The following is a 16,345-nucleotide window of genomic DNA, read 5'->3' on the forward strand; positions in this document are numbered from 1 at the left end:
CAAAATGGTCTCAGAGCCTCCATTGTAACTCAGACCCTAGACAGCTGTAATGTAGCACTCAGTGTGATTAACTCTAAAGATAGGTAACGCAGGCTAGGGGACAACACAGAAAAAACTTCAAATGAGAATGCCCAAGCGATTGCCAAAGTCTAAGGGCCTGATTTTGATCTTGGCAGATGGGTTACTCCATCACCTGAAATCTAAATCAGACCCTAAGACTTTTGCAAACTCTTCAATTTTTCTTGCTTTTAATTGGATGCCCTAAGTGCAATGGGCATGCTCTGACATGGGTGTCATGTTCACAGGATTGCCACCTAACCAGTATTTTACCAACACGGGTGATGTTTTTAAGTCAAGACATGTTCAAAAAATCTGGTGAAAGCAGTAAAACCAGTATTAAAAGTAATAATTCTTAAAAATCTAAACTTGTAATGGTAAATATAAGAATAAATATTTTCAAAAGGATTTGCAATACATATTAAGTGTTCCTAAATATAACATAGCAGATTTTGATGCATGTTTAAAATGCAATACAGATAATTTTACAATATTTGTTATTAAAATAGTAAATATAATCTATCCGGAACATGAAAATATGAAACAAATGGCCAGTATCCTTCTCTGAGAATGGGGGCAATCCTATGTCTTTGATGATCCATAGGTTTTAAGCTTCACCACACAGATGAGACCCACCAAGGCTGAAACCTTCTCTGGGGGTTGCTTGCATTCTCATTCTGGAGGGACGGCTCCTGTGAGATTTTCAATTAACTGGTTCTTTTGATGCAGGACTGATTTGCAAGGAAGCTCCATGTCTGTGTGGCGCAGTGTGCAAAATAAAGCAAAAACCAATTGGCTGAAATGTTGCCACCAACAGTTGCCAGTGGTGGAGACTTTTGCAAGCATTCCACTCATCACTTGTAGTGCAAACCTGCAGTGCACCTGTTGTGTAAACAGAAAGGACATGAAATTAGAACAAACTTTAACATTTTTGGCACAAGCCATAGTGTAGAATATCCCCAAAAGCATCTATAATGCTGTTTTATGGTTAATTTCACACAAAATAGTGCAGTGGAAAAATGGAAAAAATCACAAGGTAAAAATAAGATATAGTTGAAGACATACTTCCATAAAAGGGTACTGGTACAATGTTGAATAAAAAATAAACCACTTACACCATTTCACTAAAACTACAAGGACATTGAAAGTGACAACACCTACACTCCTCAAAGCGTCAGTGACATCACAGGAAGTGACATCACATAACTGCTGACTTTTTTTAGATACTCCAAATTGAAAACGCGAGGCTGCCCCATATTACTTTTGTAAGACCCACCAATTCAGTGTTATTAATTCACAGGAACTGAAAACTGTTGCATGCAGTTGCTACTCAAAATAACATACTTGCATTAGAAACAAATAATGAAGTATTGTAGGAAGGTCAGTATGGATATGAATCTTCCTACAAGGAACAGTCAAGACACAAATTCTCTATATCTTGGGTAATGTAGTGACTAGTGAATGCCTTAATTTAATAGGTGGTGTAATTGATGATCTCATATATTATGCCATGTGTGGTGTCATTAGCATACCTTCTTATATTGACATTCTTACTTAATGCATGTAATTTCCAATTATGTTTACTGTTGACATTGCAGATGTTATTGCTGGTGCATGGTATTATTTAAGGGATGGTGTTCTTAGTTTTCTCACCGACTATGTCATGTGTGGTGACTCGTGTACTTTGCTTATACCCCTTAGGTACTGCCCATTAGAAATTCTTTTCATCATTTACAATGTCATTGCTGATGTGATCCCCGATTTCATTGATAGTGTCACAGATTTTGCTGTCTACATTGTCATGAATGAGGTCAGTGACATTGTTTCTTATGCTCCGTTCTTGTATCTTCAGGTACTTCCCTTTCGGCATTGTTTTCCTCATTGCTGGAAAAATTCTAGACATGGAGGATCCGGAAGTGATTGGGAGGAAACTAGGCCTCTACGCCATGACAGTGATGGCGGGACTGTTTATCCACGGTGTCATTCTTCTGCCCCTACTGTATCTCATATTTACCAAGAAGAATCCTTTTTCATTCATCCAGGGAATACTACAAGCACTCTTGATTGCCTTGGCGACATCTTCGAGGTAAGAGGTGATTGACAAATGTGCATATTTTTATATCTACAAATAGGGCATTTGCTTTGGGTGGCTACAAGGTCCTTAGTAAAAGGTAGTGGTTGCTAGATAACTCCTTTTTGGCAGGTCATCAAATTAACAGTTCACTCTTGCAGAGCTTGAGATGATCTGTGTGTCGCCAGATCACTCCATCTGGGAAGGACGGGCTATTTACTCTTGGGAGAGTTTGCGGTGATCCTTCGGTTGCTAGATCCCTAGTTCACTCTTCTAAACGTTTAGGGTTAACTGTTGATCACAACAATGTCAAACAGCATTTAGTTAAATCAACAGTAGTAACCAACTTTCTGCAAAGCCTCTATCTTATGTGTATAGTTTATAGACTGATACACTTGTGAGGACTATATTTACTTGAATGTAGAAAAAATACTTAAGGATATAAAAGCTGTGGCTGGTGTTGGGTACAACTAGGTGATGGGACTGCGTATAATGACAGTGCAGGGTGGGGCAGGACAGATGAGCAGAAAAGGTGGGTCACTGGTACAGAAACAAGTAACCTGTGACCACCAATAAAATATGCAATCCTCAGGAATACAAAAACTAACCCCAGCTATAACTTGAAAAGAGAGCAGTAGATTGGGCCCAGGGAGATGAGATAAAGCAGGGATAAAAGCTGAAACCAGCAAGCAGAAGAAAGCAGTGGTATGTGCTGGATTGAGGCCCTAACATAGGTGCGCTGTTTCAGAGGCACAAAACCTTTGTGCCACAAAGACAGGCAGGCCCTTTCACCCACTAAAGGCCCTTTCACCTACATTAGCCCTCCCTTCACAATAACGAGCAACAGAGGCTGTCCCTTATCTGACGTGTGCTCTGGGTGCAGAAGACGGTCCATCCTAAATACATCATCTCTATGTCCAACAGTGACTAACCTACGTCACGAGTTCTCAGAAACAGACCCTTAAGCTCTTGGGATTTTCCCTAGCACAGGATTATTGATTTCTCCAAGGACTCATTAAATATGCATGAAAAACTATTCCCTAAGGGTTCATTCCTGACGTCTTCCTCTGACCGACTTTACGTCAATACTAACATTCCAAGGCACCTATCAGGTATAAATGCACCTCCCGTTGCCCAAGCAAACCAGAGGGGACCGAGACTTCCATGCCGACACTCTGACCTGAGACGCTGCAACCTGCGTCATGCCACAGCTCCAGCTGGCAGAGGTCCATCCACCCATCCTGGGGTGTCCAGCTCGAGATCAGGATGAAGTCCCACTAAGGTAATGGGGTTTGAATAAATCCTAGGGGGATTCCTGTCTCTCTAAGACCTACACAGATACTAGGTACACTTAGGTACATCTAGTTAGGCATCATAGGGGTATAGGCTTTATCTTAATGCATTCTGTATTTCATGTATGTGTTCATTACTATTGCAAAATGGTAAAACTATACAATGCCTTTTTATTTAACTGCACTGCTGGCCATATTTCTCTGCTACTCTCCAACTGTTGTTGCAGCACATATTACCAGTACTAGAATAACAACTGTGCAATACATTTTATTGTAAACAGACCAGACTGTTTCTTCTATGTACTTCTCTGAGATGAGTGACTGAATGAAAAGTAGTATTTTGTTTTCACGATCCTGAGGGATCAGGGGTTTATGTTATGTGGTTGCCAGAAGCTATTCCCTTCTTGTTGTCAAGAAGTTTCTAGTGGCCTCTGAGCTAGCTGGTACACAGTAATTAAGTTTAATATACGCGATAGGGGCATACTGACCTCAGTCCTATGCCAAGCCTATAGTGTATGTTATTCCAATGCGCAGAACCTATCAGGTAAATAGGAACTACACTACAGCAGTGCAAAGGCAGTAGTATCACAAATGCTGGATTGCCTCCAGAATGTTGAATGCCAGGGTGCCGAATGGGGGATCAACAGGGAGGAGCAAGGTAGGCTGATGATCACTTCTATTGGCATCAGATGACAATGTGCCAGCCCAACGGTCATGGACATCTGATAAGCATCTTGCTTATTATGGTACAACTGTGTGTTTTCAATTCAGAGAACCCATTTCAAAATGTCGGACTTGACAATTTGATAAATTCATCAATTGTAGTGATTGACATACCTGAAAAGCAAAGAGCTTTAATTCACCACAAGTCCCCAGGCACAAGCTATGGCTCGTGCTCAATGACATGGGCATTCCACCACCCATCCTCAACTTGTTAGTTTGATTGCATGAGGGTAATTATGCACAGATCAGATGGGGGCCGCAGGGACAACTCACTGAGCGTATCCTAGTGGGAGTGCGCCAAGGTTGCATTTTGGCTCCCAACCTTTTATTATTCTGAATGAACAGGGTGGTTAGCTTTCTACAACAAGAACCTGCAGACGCATCAGCCTTGGGGGGGGGTGATAAGGTACCAACCTTATTGTTTGCAGGCGACACCCTGCTGGTGTCTAAGCCTCCAGCAGGACTCCAGCTTCTGATCAATAGATTCTAATCCTTCTGTGACACCAGGGGTTTGGTCATTAACAATACCAAAACTAAATATATGGCCTTTAACCCGCACAAGTCCTTCAAAGGCAGTGTAGTGTTTGGAGGGACCCCCTTGGAAAGAGTCGGTACCTTTGACAACCTAGGTGTCGGACTCTCAGATAGAATGTCTTGGCATCCCCACATAACCAAGATGTTACTGGGCCACAAACATATCACGGGTGCGCTAGGGAAGGAACAACGCTGTTCGCATAGTAGACCTGTTGCTGCCGCCCTGCAGGTTTATGATCTGAAGGCGGTTAGCGCAGCTCTGTATGCCGCAGAGCTGTGGGGTTTCGACAAGACATCTGAGCTCAGTACCTCAGAAAACAAATTTCTTAGGAACTTCGTGATGGTGCCCCAAAGTACCCCGCTTACACCCTTAATGCTCGATATGGGCAGACGCCCTATTAGCGATAGAGCAAAGCTCCGCCCGCTGCTTTATTAGGCACGCATTACGAGGACACCGGAGCTACTGCCCTTCATGGAAGCCTTGGCAGAGGTCACCCATCATGACACGTGCAACAAGGTAGGGTGGATTAGAAACATCAGGCAATTGGTGTCAGATGTTGGGTTCCAGGGTCTTTGGGACAAGCCAGACCCCACCCTGCTTCGAAAAGAGGCATTGAAGCAATACTATTGGAAATGGGTGGAGCAACGCAAGTCTATCAAGCCTAATCAGGGGAACCTCACTGAGGAATTCCTGCTCCACAAACCTGCCAGATCGTTGGAACCCTACCTAGACATAATCCACATTCCCCAGGATAGGACGTTATATATTCAATTTAGGCTTGGCACCCTTCCTGTGGGTGAGGGAACAGCCAAGTGACACCCTAATGCTCAAAGTCTGAGCAACTGCCATGGTTGCAATGGCCCAGTGGAGTCCGTAGCCCACGGGCTGTTTGCATGCCCTGCTTGTGCGCAGCCCAGGGACAAATGGCTCCAACCGGTCTGCCGACAACTGGGGACATGGAACCATTGGGAAGCACTGCGCATACTAAAGTTGGACACCAGGACTTGGTGTGATTGAATCGTGGCAGGCAGACGGATGCGGCCCTGCTGCTCTACTTTAACTAAGAATTTCAATCACGCTTCTGGAGAGCTGATCACACGGGCCCACGAAGGAGGAGGAGCCTGCTTTCCCGCGGACTGCTAGTGCAGTAGTTGAGCGAAGCTGTGGAGCTGTGGAGCCGGGTGCTGCGGAGCCGTGACGATTCGGCAGAGAGCAAGAGAGACACAGGTGGGTTGGGTTGGGCCGGGTCGGGTTGAGCAGGCTGGTGCAGCAGTCCAATCTGCCCCCCCCCCTCCCCCCTCCCCGCTCCCCGCGGCTCCCGTAGCTCCCGTAGCTCCGGCAGCTCCGGCCCCTGTAGCTCCGGCTCGTTTGTTCTCCGCCCCACCTCGGCATCACCCTTAAGAGACTAAAAGGGTGCTTAAAATTGCGCACACAGAGCTGGCGTTACAGCTTCAACGTCTCCGCCTGCATTACAGTGACAGATGCGGACGGAGGACGGAGGTTGCAGGCACAGGAGGTGCTACCTTGTCTCACCACCCCCAAACACTGCCGTGATCTGAGAGGAGCAGCGCAGAGTCCTCGCAGGACAGCAGGACAGCAGAAATCAGCAGAAATCAGCAGATATAACGTCAATGCGATCAGAGGAGATGAGAGGGGCGCAGTGAGAGGTGCAAGCTGTTAGCGCGCTTCTCTAAGTCACATCGACCACCACCCCTCCCCCTCAAGCTCCCTCCTCGTGGTCCGAGCCAAAAAACCTGAAACTTGAATCAGCAAGCCGACGCCGCAAAAAGAAAAGAAAAGAAACGACAGGACCACTGATTCATCGCCGGACTGAACCCGGCCAACAGTGGTGCCGAGTGAGCGAGTGAGCTAAGGCGAGGCGAGGTGAGGCGCGCACGCACGGGAGAACACGGGTCAGAGGACTGGCAAACTGGCAAAACCGGCACAGCTGACGCAGCGGGAGACAGTGGGACACAACGGGATGTGGCAAGGAGTAATCTCCTGACGCTGTCTTGTTGTTTGTTGCTTGTCGTGTCCAGTGTTGTCCATTGTTGTGCCTAGTGTTCAGCGTCCCGCCTTGACCCCCCCTGAGGGGACTGCCAGCGCCTGTCCTCAAGTTACCTCTCCCTCGCCACAGACGACGCCAGGCGTCTACTTACTTGCTTCCCGGAAACAGCAAACAACCCGGACACGGATACGGACACGGTCCTGGGGGTCAGGGGTTTGAGGGTTTGAGGGTCTGATCGTGTGCACCCCTTCTGCACATTATCTAACTATCTACACACCCCCCCAGCTTTATCCATCTCATTCCAATCTAACTTAACTACTCTAAACTAGGCCTCCGAGATAACAGGCCTTCAAGACAACAAAGATGAGATCTGGCAGAGTCAGGGAATTGCTACCCAACCCCCACCTGAATCCTCCCTCAAAGCCCAAGAAGATAAAGAGAGCACTCGATCTGCACATCAAACCGCTTCAAGAGGGTCTTCAAGGGTTTGTAGAGGTCACCCAAAACACCTCAGTCAAGACAGATAGGAGCGTTCTAACGGCCTCACCAAACCCAGCCTCACCTACGAATGGAGACGGCAAAAGGACAGAACAGGACAAGACACCATCAAAGGCCAACTTCCCCAACCTGAGTTCTGTCACGGCCCATCAACAACAATCGGACCCGGAACTACCAACAGCCGCCGCACTAGGCCCATCACTCTCAACATCGCAACCCCCAATCATCAGGACGAAGTCATTTTTAAAATCTCTTAGCGAATCAAAGGAGCTCATTTCTATAGAGAGACTACTAGAAACATCAGAAACAAAAAGGAAATGTACTAAACAACCCAAGATATACACAAAATTTTCCTTCCTGAAAGATCCAGGTTTAGCAATCTACTCTAAGACTGGATGCATAGAGGGTCTGCAAACTCCTCTCCTACCCGAGGCAGTCACTTATACCTGTTCTGATAGTCACACAAATGACGCCCTACTGACTACAGAGGGGAGCAGTAGCACCATACTAGACGATCCACCAGTCTCAAAAACCTCGCCAGTTCTGAGGAGTCCGGCAACGTCACCGCCAAAGGTAGACCAAGGAGCAATCAGAAGAAACCACCAAAGCTTGGCTAACACACGTGACAAGGACACGGTCGATCGCACAAGAGAGACCACATCAGAAACGGGCGGACCCGCCGTGACAGCCAACTCCCCAAATACCATCTCAAGGGAGGCACTTCACTCAACTGAAACCAACAAACCGCATCAGGAAAGTTGGGTCAGCCAGGAGAACCAGGACAAGAAACTGCAAAGCCCATCCATGACAGTAGACAGCAAGGACGGTAACAGTTGGAACATCCAAGATGCGTTACCTCGACAAACAAACAGAAATTTCTCAACGGAGCAACAAAACAACCGGACAAACCGGGACAGCTTGAGCACCAAGCAAGAAACATTACTAAAAGAACAATACCAACAACTCCAACAGACTAACATAACCACTACGCAAACAGAGCCCCCAATAAGAACAAAACCAGACCATGGGGGGCATACAAGCGCCCAGAGCGGGACAATCGAGTCCAATTCAAAAACGCGTCGCTCCCTATCTCATTACAGCGACCTCAACTCCACGACCTGCTCCGCGGAAAATGATATGACATTCATGGCCACGCAGGAATGGGAAGATCTCATCGCCTCTTACAACCTGAGGCCAGAGTACAACACTTTATTCGACGAACCAAACACCTCATTAAGCCAGGGGAACAGCAATAGCACGTTAAATCCACTAGCTGAAAGCCCATGGCCTATAATCATAAATACTTTGCAAACAACTGCCAAAGCACTAGAGTTCCAATCGCTAAAAATGGACACCCAGCTAACTGTCTTACAATCAATAGCTACTTCTATACTAGGCATTGAGGGGAAGATATCTGAACTAAACGGTCTCATAAAAAGGGGCCAAGAAGCGACCTACACGATCAAGTCACCCTCCCAACCATGCTCCTGTGAATTGATATTAGACAAACTAGCCACAATGCCATCAATGCTAGGGGACCTGATGCGAGAAATAAAATCATCAATTCCACTAACGCAAGATTGTAATGCAGCATCATTTCCAAAACAAAAACCATCAATTCCTCTAATGCAAGATTGTTGTGCAGCATCAATTCCAAAACAAAAACCGCAGGACCCCAAGCCAACACTGGTCCCGGGAGCAGCCACCAATCCAACTGCAGAGAGCAGGGAATTGACCTCTACCCAGCTAAAGGTCCCAGGCGTCGAACCAGTAATCCAAATAGCCACCCCCACTAATCTGACACCAAAGAACAACAAAGCACAGAACAAAATTCGAAGGAAAAAAAGGAAAGGGAGGAAAAAGCTCATATCAAACGTCAACTTTTTCACCAAAAAACAGTCCAACCCACAGCAAGAAGACAGCAAAAGCTCCTCTGAAGCAACGGACACAGAGCCATGCCCACATACACCACAACAAGAGGATCAAGATAAAATACAAGAGCAGCTAATTAACCCTCCTCACGCCACAGCCCAAAAGACAACCAGAAGCCCAGCCAAGAAATTTCACCTGGAAACAAACAACCAATTACTTGACCAAAACAATTGTGAACCAAGAAAGATCGATGACCCCACAGTCAAGTTTAATTCAACACAAAAAACCACTTCTACAACTAAGCTCATTAATAATACAGAACTCATTCAACCATCAAATAGCACAACTAATAGCAATATAACCGAAACAAGAGTCGAGCACACATAAAGAACCAAAATAAACAGCCCAACTGTGAGCAGCATAAGCAGGCAACCCCACTCTAGTCACAACACCTACGTGAGTTTCCAACCAAACTGCAAAAACATCACCAACCAAGCAAATTCCACTGTCATTCTCTTTGCGCCAGAATACACGTCCCTTGGCAGGGACGACATATTAAACAGGGGTAACATTCTTAAACTCCTTCACTCAATAACAACCCTAGAGAACACTTACTCTTCAGACCTGCTCCAAATTGAATTCATCCCCAGTAACGACATCATCCACCAAGAAATGACAAAAACAACGTGGAATACTCCCGAGACAGCGATAAAGATAATGGAAGAAAAAATAATCTTTAAAAATTGGGGGATCGACTTACGACTTGTAGAACAACCTCGATACCCGGCACCTTTTTTACTTCCGCCCAGATCACCGGCGCGAAAAAAGACCAATTCAGTGCTAAAAGGAGCAAGGAGTTTCTCGCCGACAGCACATTCCAAACTTGGGGCAACAACGGTCAATGGTCAGGAACTCCTACAAAATGACCAAAACCCACCAATCTTCACCCAAAAGCTGCCATTGATCCAGCGAACCATTAATACAGCTATTCCAAATTGACAAAGGGTTCTGAACACTGAGAGCACTACAGAAAAAGTCAAACAAATAAAAATTTGTATTTGGAATATCAACGGCCTGGCAAGCAAAAGACACGACCCTGAATTCCTGCAGTACCTAAACCAATTCGACCTCCTGCTCCTCCAAGAAACTTGGGAGGAAGAACCATTCGAAATTCAAGGGTTTACATCATGCTTTCTCCCTGCCAGCAAAAATTCTATCTTTGGACGCAGATCAGGAGGTCTTGCCATCTTGGCATCCATAGCCACAATAGGAACAATAAGACCCACAGAGTTTTACATATCCCCCCCCAGCGGAATCCTGACGGTTAAAACCCAGCTAACACTACAACAACATACTCAAGAGGTTATAATAATAAATACTTATATTCATCCTACACAAAAACGAAAAGCAGCAAATGAACTGATAAAAGTACTGCAAAAAATCTCCGAAGAAGACCAGTCCGACCAGATCATAGTCGGTGGTGACTTCAATATGTTCCTCATCAACACAGACCACGATAATAACATTCAGCAAGAACTCAGCTCCGCGTGGGGCGTGCCAAGACAAAGCATGGCTAAAACAGATAAATCAACAACCAACTCAAAAAAACTATTGAGACAGCTAGAAGACCTCAACCTAAGGGCACTTAACGGGCGACTTGCTGGCGACAATCCACCGGCCCCAACATTTCATTCCAATAATCACACCTCCCATCTCGACTACACCTTTACATCCTTAAACATGTTCCCAATGATAACAACATTTAGGATAGGGGTCAACGACCTTAGTGACCACCTCCCCCAAGAAATCTGTATAAAAGCAAGAGCACTATTAAACACAGAACCATACACCGGCCCAAAGATAGACACAACATCAAACCTAAGGCGACTTCGATGTAACTCCAACAACATCACTACAATAAGTCTCGACGTAAAATCTTTATACATTCAAACAGTAAAGCGCCTGAACACACCATCAAAAGAATGGCAAAACTTCACCCAAAAAGTTGCAGACAAATTATCTAAGGGTCCAGTAAAGAAGCCTCCGTATGGCAAGGGACACCTAAATAAAACATCACTCTCTCCAGGCATGAAGATCCAAAAACGAATAATAAACCACACGCTGAGAAAGATACGGCAAGACCCGGACAATAAAGATATGCAGGCAACCTTGAGGGAAGCTAAAAAAACACTAAAACAGAAGAAATGGGAGAAACAGAAAAATAAAAACGATCAACTGTGGGCAAAACTATTCCACGAAGCGAAACAAAAAAACAGCTCTAAATTCTGGAGAATGATCAAGGAAATAAAAAATCCTGACCATGGTGGCATAGATTCTAACATCACAGAAGAAGCATGGATAAACCATCTAGCCAGTCACTTTAATAGCGAGGCTACAACTAAAGAGGAAGTGCTAAGGAGGTTGAGCACGGATGACGTGGAGGTAGTACCAGGATACCACCAAAGAGAAGCAAACAACAAACGCAGCACTTTCATCTTGAAAGCGAACGATTTAAAGAATGCCGCCGACACCTCAACAGTCTCAGATCCACAGCCATCGACGATTGGGACTGAAGACATCAGAAGACAAATAGCGAAAGGAAGACCAACAGGAGCCCCTGGACCCAATGGCTTACCATCAATGCTTTACAAAAACGACGTAGAGTTCTGGAGCGTCGCGTTAACATCTTTATTCAACTACGCAAAAACTAATCAGTTTCTACCAGAGTCATGGCATGGTTCAATAATCAGTCCAATCCATAAACATTCGAGCAAAAAAGACCCAAAAAATTACCGTCTGATAGCACTAATTGACGTAGAAGCTAAATACTTTGCAGGGAACATACTAGAGGAATTAACCTCATGGGCCGCCGCAAACTCGGTAATCCCGAACACCCAAACCGGATTCCGTCAGGGCCAAGGAACAATTACAAACATCACGGCCCTGACTCTACTGATGGAATCAGCAAGAGATAACAATAAATCTTTATATCTCTCCTTCATCGACTATACTGCAGCGTTCGATCATGTAGACCGCAACATGTTATGGCAAAAACTGACCAAATGGGGCATACCTGTTCATCTCTTAAACGTACTGATAGCACTACACTCTGACACCTGGATTAAAGTGAAACTTGGTGCAGGCACACATCTTTCAAAACCAATAAAAACAACAAAGGGCCTCAAACAAGGCTGTGTCCTAGCCCCAATGCTATTCAACCTCTTCCTAGCCGACCTGCCCGGCGAACTAGACAAAAAATACTGCCATGCACCAAAGCTAGGGAAGACCACACTATCCAACCTGCTGTATGCAGACGACCTGGTGCTCATCAGCCAGACACCCATTGGTCTTCAGCACCTTCTAAACACCATCTACGATTTTTCAAATAAAAATGCACTGCAGATAAATTTCAATAAATCTAAGGTTATGGCAGTAAACTACAAAAAGAAAAGGGAACATAATTGGCATATAAATGGAGAACGATTGGAAAACGTAACAACTTACAAATACTTGGGCATAATACTGGACTCGAAGATCACTTTTAAACCCCAGCTGGACTCCCTGCGAGGCAAGGGAATGGCAACCTCCCTTGCCCTAAAATCCTTAAAAACTAAACTCCCAGATCTGACCTTCTATCCACTTCTCCAAGTACTTCGCGCAAAACTGCAACCAACACTCACCTACGGGAGCGAACCCCTTCAAGGAAAAGACGCCACTCTTCTGGACACAATCATCTCAAACTCTTACAGGCTCATCTTTAACTTGCCAAAACAAGTCTCCTCAGCACAAATACGACTGGAATTTGGCATCGCGAAACAAACCTTAGAAAGACGGTGTGCATACGTCACTGCCTGGCACAAGATACGTAACGCCAACAATGATTCCCTAAATTCTAACATCTGGGATGAGACTCTTCAGCATCAAAAATCATCAGCGAGGAAGTATTTAATTGACTCTCTTGAAGTGCTGGGCCTATCCAACTTATGGGACATTCCAACAGACCATGTGACGTTTAAAAAAACAGCCAAAAAAGTAGTTAGACTCATCTCTAAAACTGAAGACAAGGAGGCCCTGACAAAAAAAGCACATGGTTGGGTAATCCTTAATGATTATGGTCCAATGCAACCACAGGCTTACCTCAATGTGGGCATGAACCTAAGAATGAAAGAGAAATTTTTAAAAATGCGTCTGGGCGTAATCCCGGTATATCCTCACCTACCGCCCTGGATAAGGAAAAATCTTGATCCACAATGCCGTCTGTGTAAAGCAGGAAAGGAAGACCTTGTCCACGCAGTGTGCATCTGCCCCAAACTGAAAGATCTGAGATGCAAATTCCTGCGAGACTCATTCAAAACCTATGGTATACGGACATGCAGACAGGCAGTCAAACTTTGCTTCAATCCCAGCAAAACAAAACTAAACTGTCAGGTCGTAAAATTCTTTGAACTGGCCGGAGTCAGATACATGAGAGCTTGAGGACTGTTGATTTTAACAATGCAACACTTTAATCTGAATCAACTTGGCAAACGCACAGGACAGAGAGAACTTTTAAATACCCTTTGGTTAATTCTCTTTGCAATTTTTAATTGTCCTTTTAAATGTTTTTTATTCGACTTGTAAAGATTTTAATTAATCATGTACAAATAAAATATTTACTTACTTACTTACCAGGACCCTCTTTGCATGCGCAGTGGCTACGTTTCAAAGCCACTTGTGGGACATTAGAAGGAAGGCACGCACGAGAGCACTTCAGCAATGGCCAGGTTGACCCTTAGACCGAGTTGTTTTCAGGCCCCAGTTATTGAACTTATGATCCCCTCAATTGCACTAGACGTATTGCATAAGCACTTTACTGCAGATTGATTGTACAACCAGATTGTTATGGGAGTGCCCTAAGTTTATCAACCCGTTTGCTGTGTACGAAGTTTTATTTTATACACCTAAACCGCTGTAAGATCATGCTAGCTCCCCTTGTTCATTAACACAGCGCCAAGATTTCTTTTTTAACCTGTGATATTCTCTGAAAGATGCTTTTATTCCCTTTTATTAGATTTCTTTATACTTCACATTAGTTTTTAACCAATGAATTCCATTTTTAAATGTACAAATGATTTTGTATGAGGCATAACTCCTAATTGGCTGTTGCCGAACTGGTAGGGTATCCATCTGCCGGCTCATATATAGGCTTGTTTTCAATTTTAATTGTTGCGGGCAGTTGAATCGACCACCCTATGTAATTTGTACACATTGGTCTAACATGTCCTAACCATGCAGGCAATTTGCCACCAAAACAATAATTTTGTGATACAAAGTCTCTGTGCGTTCATTGTGAGATGCGCTGTTCGAACTCTTTTCCTCTAACATTTTTAAGCGTGTTTTATCATGTATGCCTTTTGTAGCTTTTATCACTTGAACAGTCGAAATAAAGATTAATAAATGTAAATGTAAATTCACCACAAACATTAACTATGCTTTTAACTTCCTGCTACAGTTCTGCAACTCTACCAATCACTCTTAAATGCCTTTTGGAGAACAACAGAATTGACAGACGCGTGGCGAGGTTTGTTCTTCCTGTTGGAGCCACCATTAACATGGACGGCACTGCACTTTATGAAGCCGTAGCAGCCATCTTTATCGCACAGGTCAACGAGTACGATCTTGACTTGGGACAAATTATCACCATCAGGCAAGTTCCTCATTTTTCTTCCTCTAGATCAGTAATCCACCAGGATTCTACATGTTTCATATTCTGATAGAGCACCTTAACTAATAATGTCTTTCTAGTCTGCTAAAACCTCTGTTTTGCCTAACGTTAAGCCACCAACATTGATCAAATGTCAATGGCTGCATCCTAAAACCCTTTGCAAAGAGTTGGAACACAGACATTTTGTGAAATGGGAGGGAAAATTGTATTTCTTTATACAACAGACCATGCTTGTTTAGTTTTCCTATGGTTCTTCATGCTCAGCACCCCTGGAAGTTACAGATGACATTTGGGGCAGTGCATGTATGGTCCCCGATTTACTTACACATAATTTTTGGTGAGTGACAGTTCTGTTCCTGTCACAGTTACGTACGCTTAGCTGTCTGCATACTGTCAATAGATATATTGTTTGGTTCTATATTGGTGTGGATTTGGGCCTTGTGTTGTCATATGGCTCAATGCTTTTGGTGAGGGATGGTGGGGTGCATGCACTGCCCGGTTACCTGTCCAGTTTTCCTTTTTGTGGGGACTTTCAGACACATGCTAAGGGGGGGGGGGGCAGCGGGGGTCATGGGTTCCATCCTGCTGAGGGGTGGGACAGAGGGCCCTGGTGGGAGTTGCAGTGCTCTCTCCCAAGATACATTCCCCCTCCCTGGGAAGATGGCTACCTACCTGTTAGGTGAGGGTGAGGCATGCAATGGCTAACACATGCTTCTGGGTGGGGTGGAGTGCTCCAGCCTGCTGAGGGGTGGGAAAGGGGATCCTGGTGGAAGTTGTAGTGCTGTCTCCCAAGACACATTCCCCCTCCCTGGGAAGATGGCTACCTACCTGTTAGGTGAGGGTGAGGCATACCATGCCTAACACATGCTTCAGGGTGGGGTGGAGTGCTCCATCCTGCTGAGGGGTGGGACAGGGGGCCCTGGTGGGAGTTGCAGTGCTGTCTCCCAAGTCCATAGCTTAAAATTTGGAACCTTCTGTCTCCAAACCAAATAGTAAAGCCCAACTAGCTGTATTTCAATGAACTCCTGAAGACAGAGATGGCAATACTGTCCTTTGAAAGATACCTGGACGCCGCAAGGTGTAGTGGCCTAGGAATACCAGACAGAAGCCATGCCTAGCCCGGGTTGTATTGTCAGTATCTTCCACACATTTCTGAAGAGCATTACATACTTGTTTAATTGCAAGTCTTTTAGGTGGGCATGCAGGTTGCTAAAAAATAAAAATAAAGACCCTAAACATAAGTAAATCCTAAATGGAATATTTCAACAGTATTCTCAAGACACAAGGCCAATTCACAAAAGCATTTATGCGTATGGGAGTAGTTCTACAGGAGTACATTTACATGCTTTTGTGAATCATCCCTGAATCATCTGACTGCTTATTAGTAAAAGTGGAAAGAGGGTAAAGTCCTTGTATATTGATAATGCTTGAATAGTCCAATTTTATATCTTGTGTTACACAACATGTAGTGTACACAAAAAAAGACAACAGCAGTACTCTTTTACATACTCCAAAATGCATCTGTGAATAGGCCCCCATGGATTTAGTTTTAAACTGCAAACCACATGCTGCCTGTTACACGTTG

General features: G+C 44.6%; 1 protein-coding gene across 2 annotated transcripts in view; it reads left to right on the forward strand.

Annotated features, from left to right (window-relative positions):
* Positions 1-16,345, forward strand: part of LOC146772574 (excitatory amino acid transporter 5-like) — a 156,302-nt gene that overhangs the window by 123,174 nt on the left and 16,783 nt on the right. For both annotated transcript variants that reach the window (XM_085637743.1, XM_085637744.1), the window contains exons 7-8: positions 1,910-2,143; positions 14,548-14,742. In XM_085637743.1, coding sequence (XP_085493869.1) covers positions 1,910-2,143; positions 14,548-14,742 — 429 coding nt within the window. The remainder of the gene's footprint in view (positions 1-1,909; positions 2,144-14,547; positions 14,743-16,345) is intronic.

The sequence above is a fragment of the Triturus cristatus genome, chromosome 12, assembly GCF_964204655.1.
Source record: "Triturus cristatus chromosome 12, aTriCri1.1, whole genome shotgun sequence".
Taxonomy (NCBI): Eukaryota; Metazoa; Chordata; class Amphibia; order Caudata; family Salamandridae; genus Triturus; species Triturus cristatus.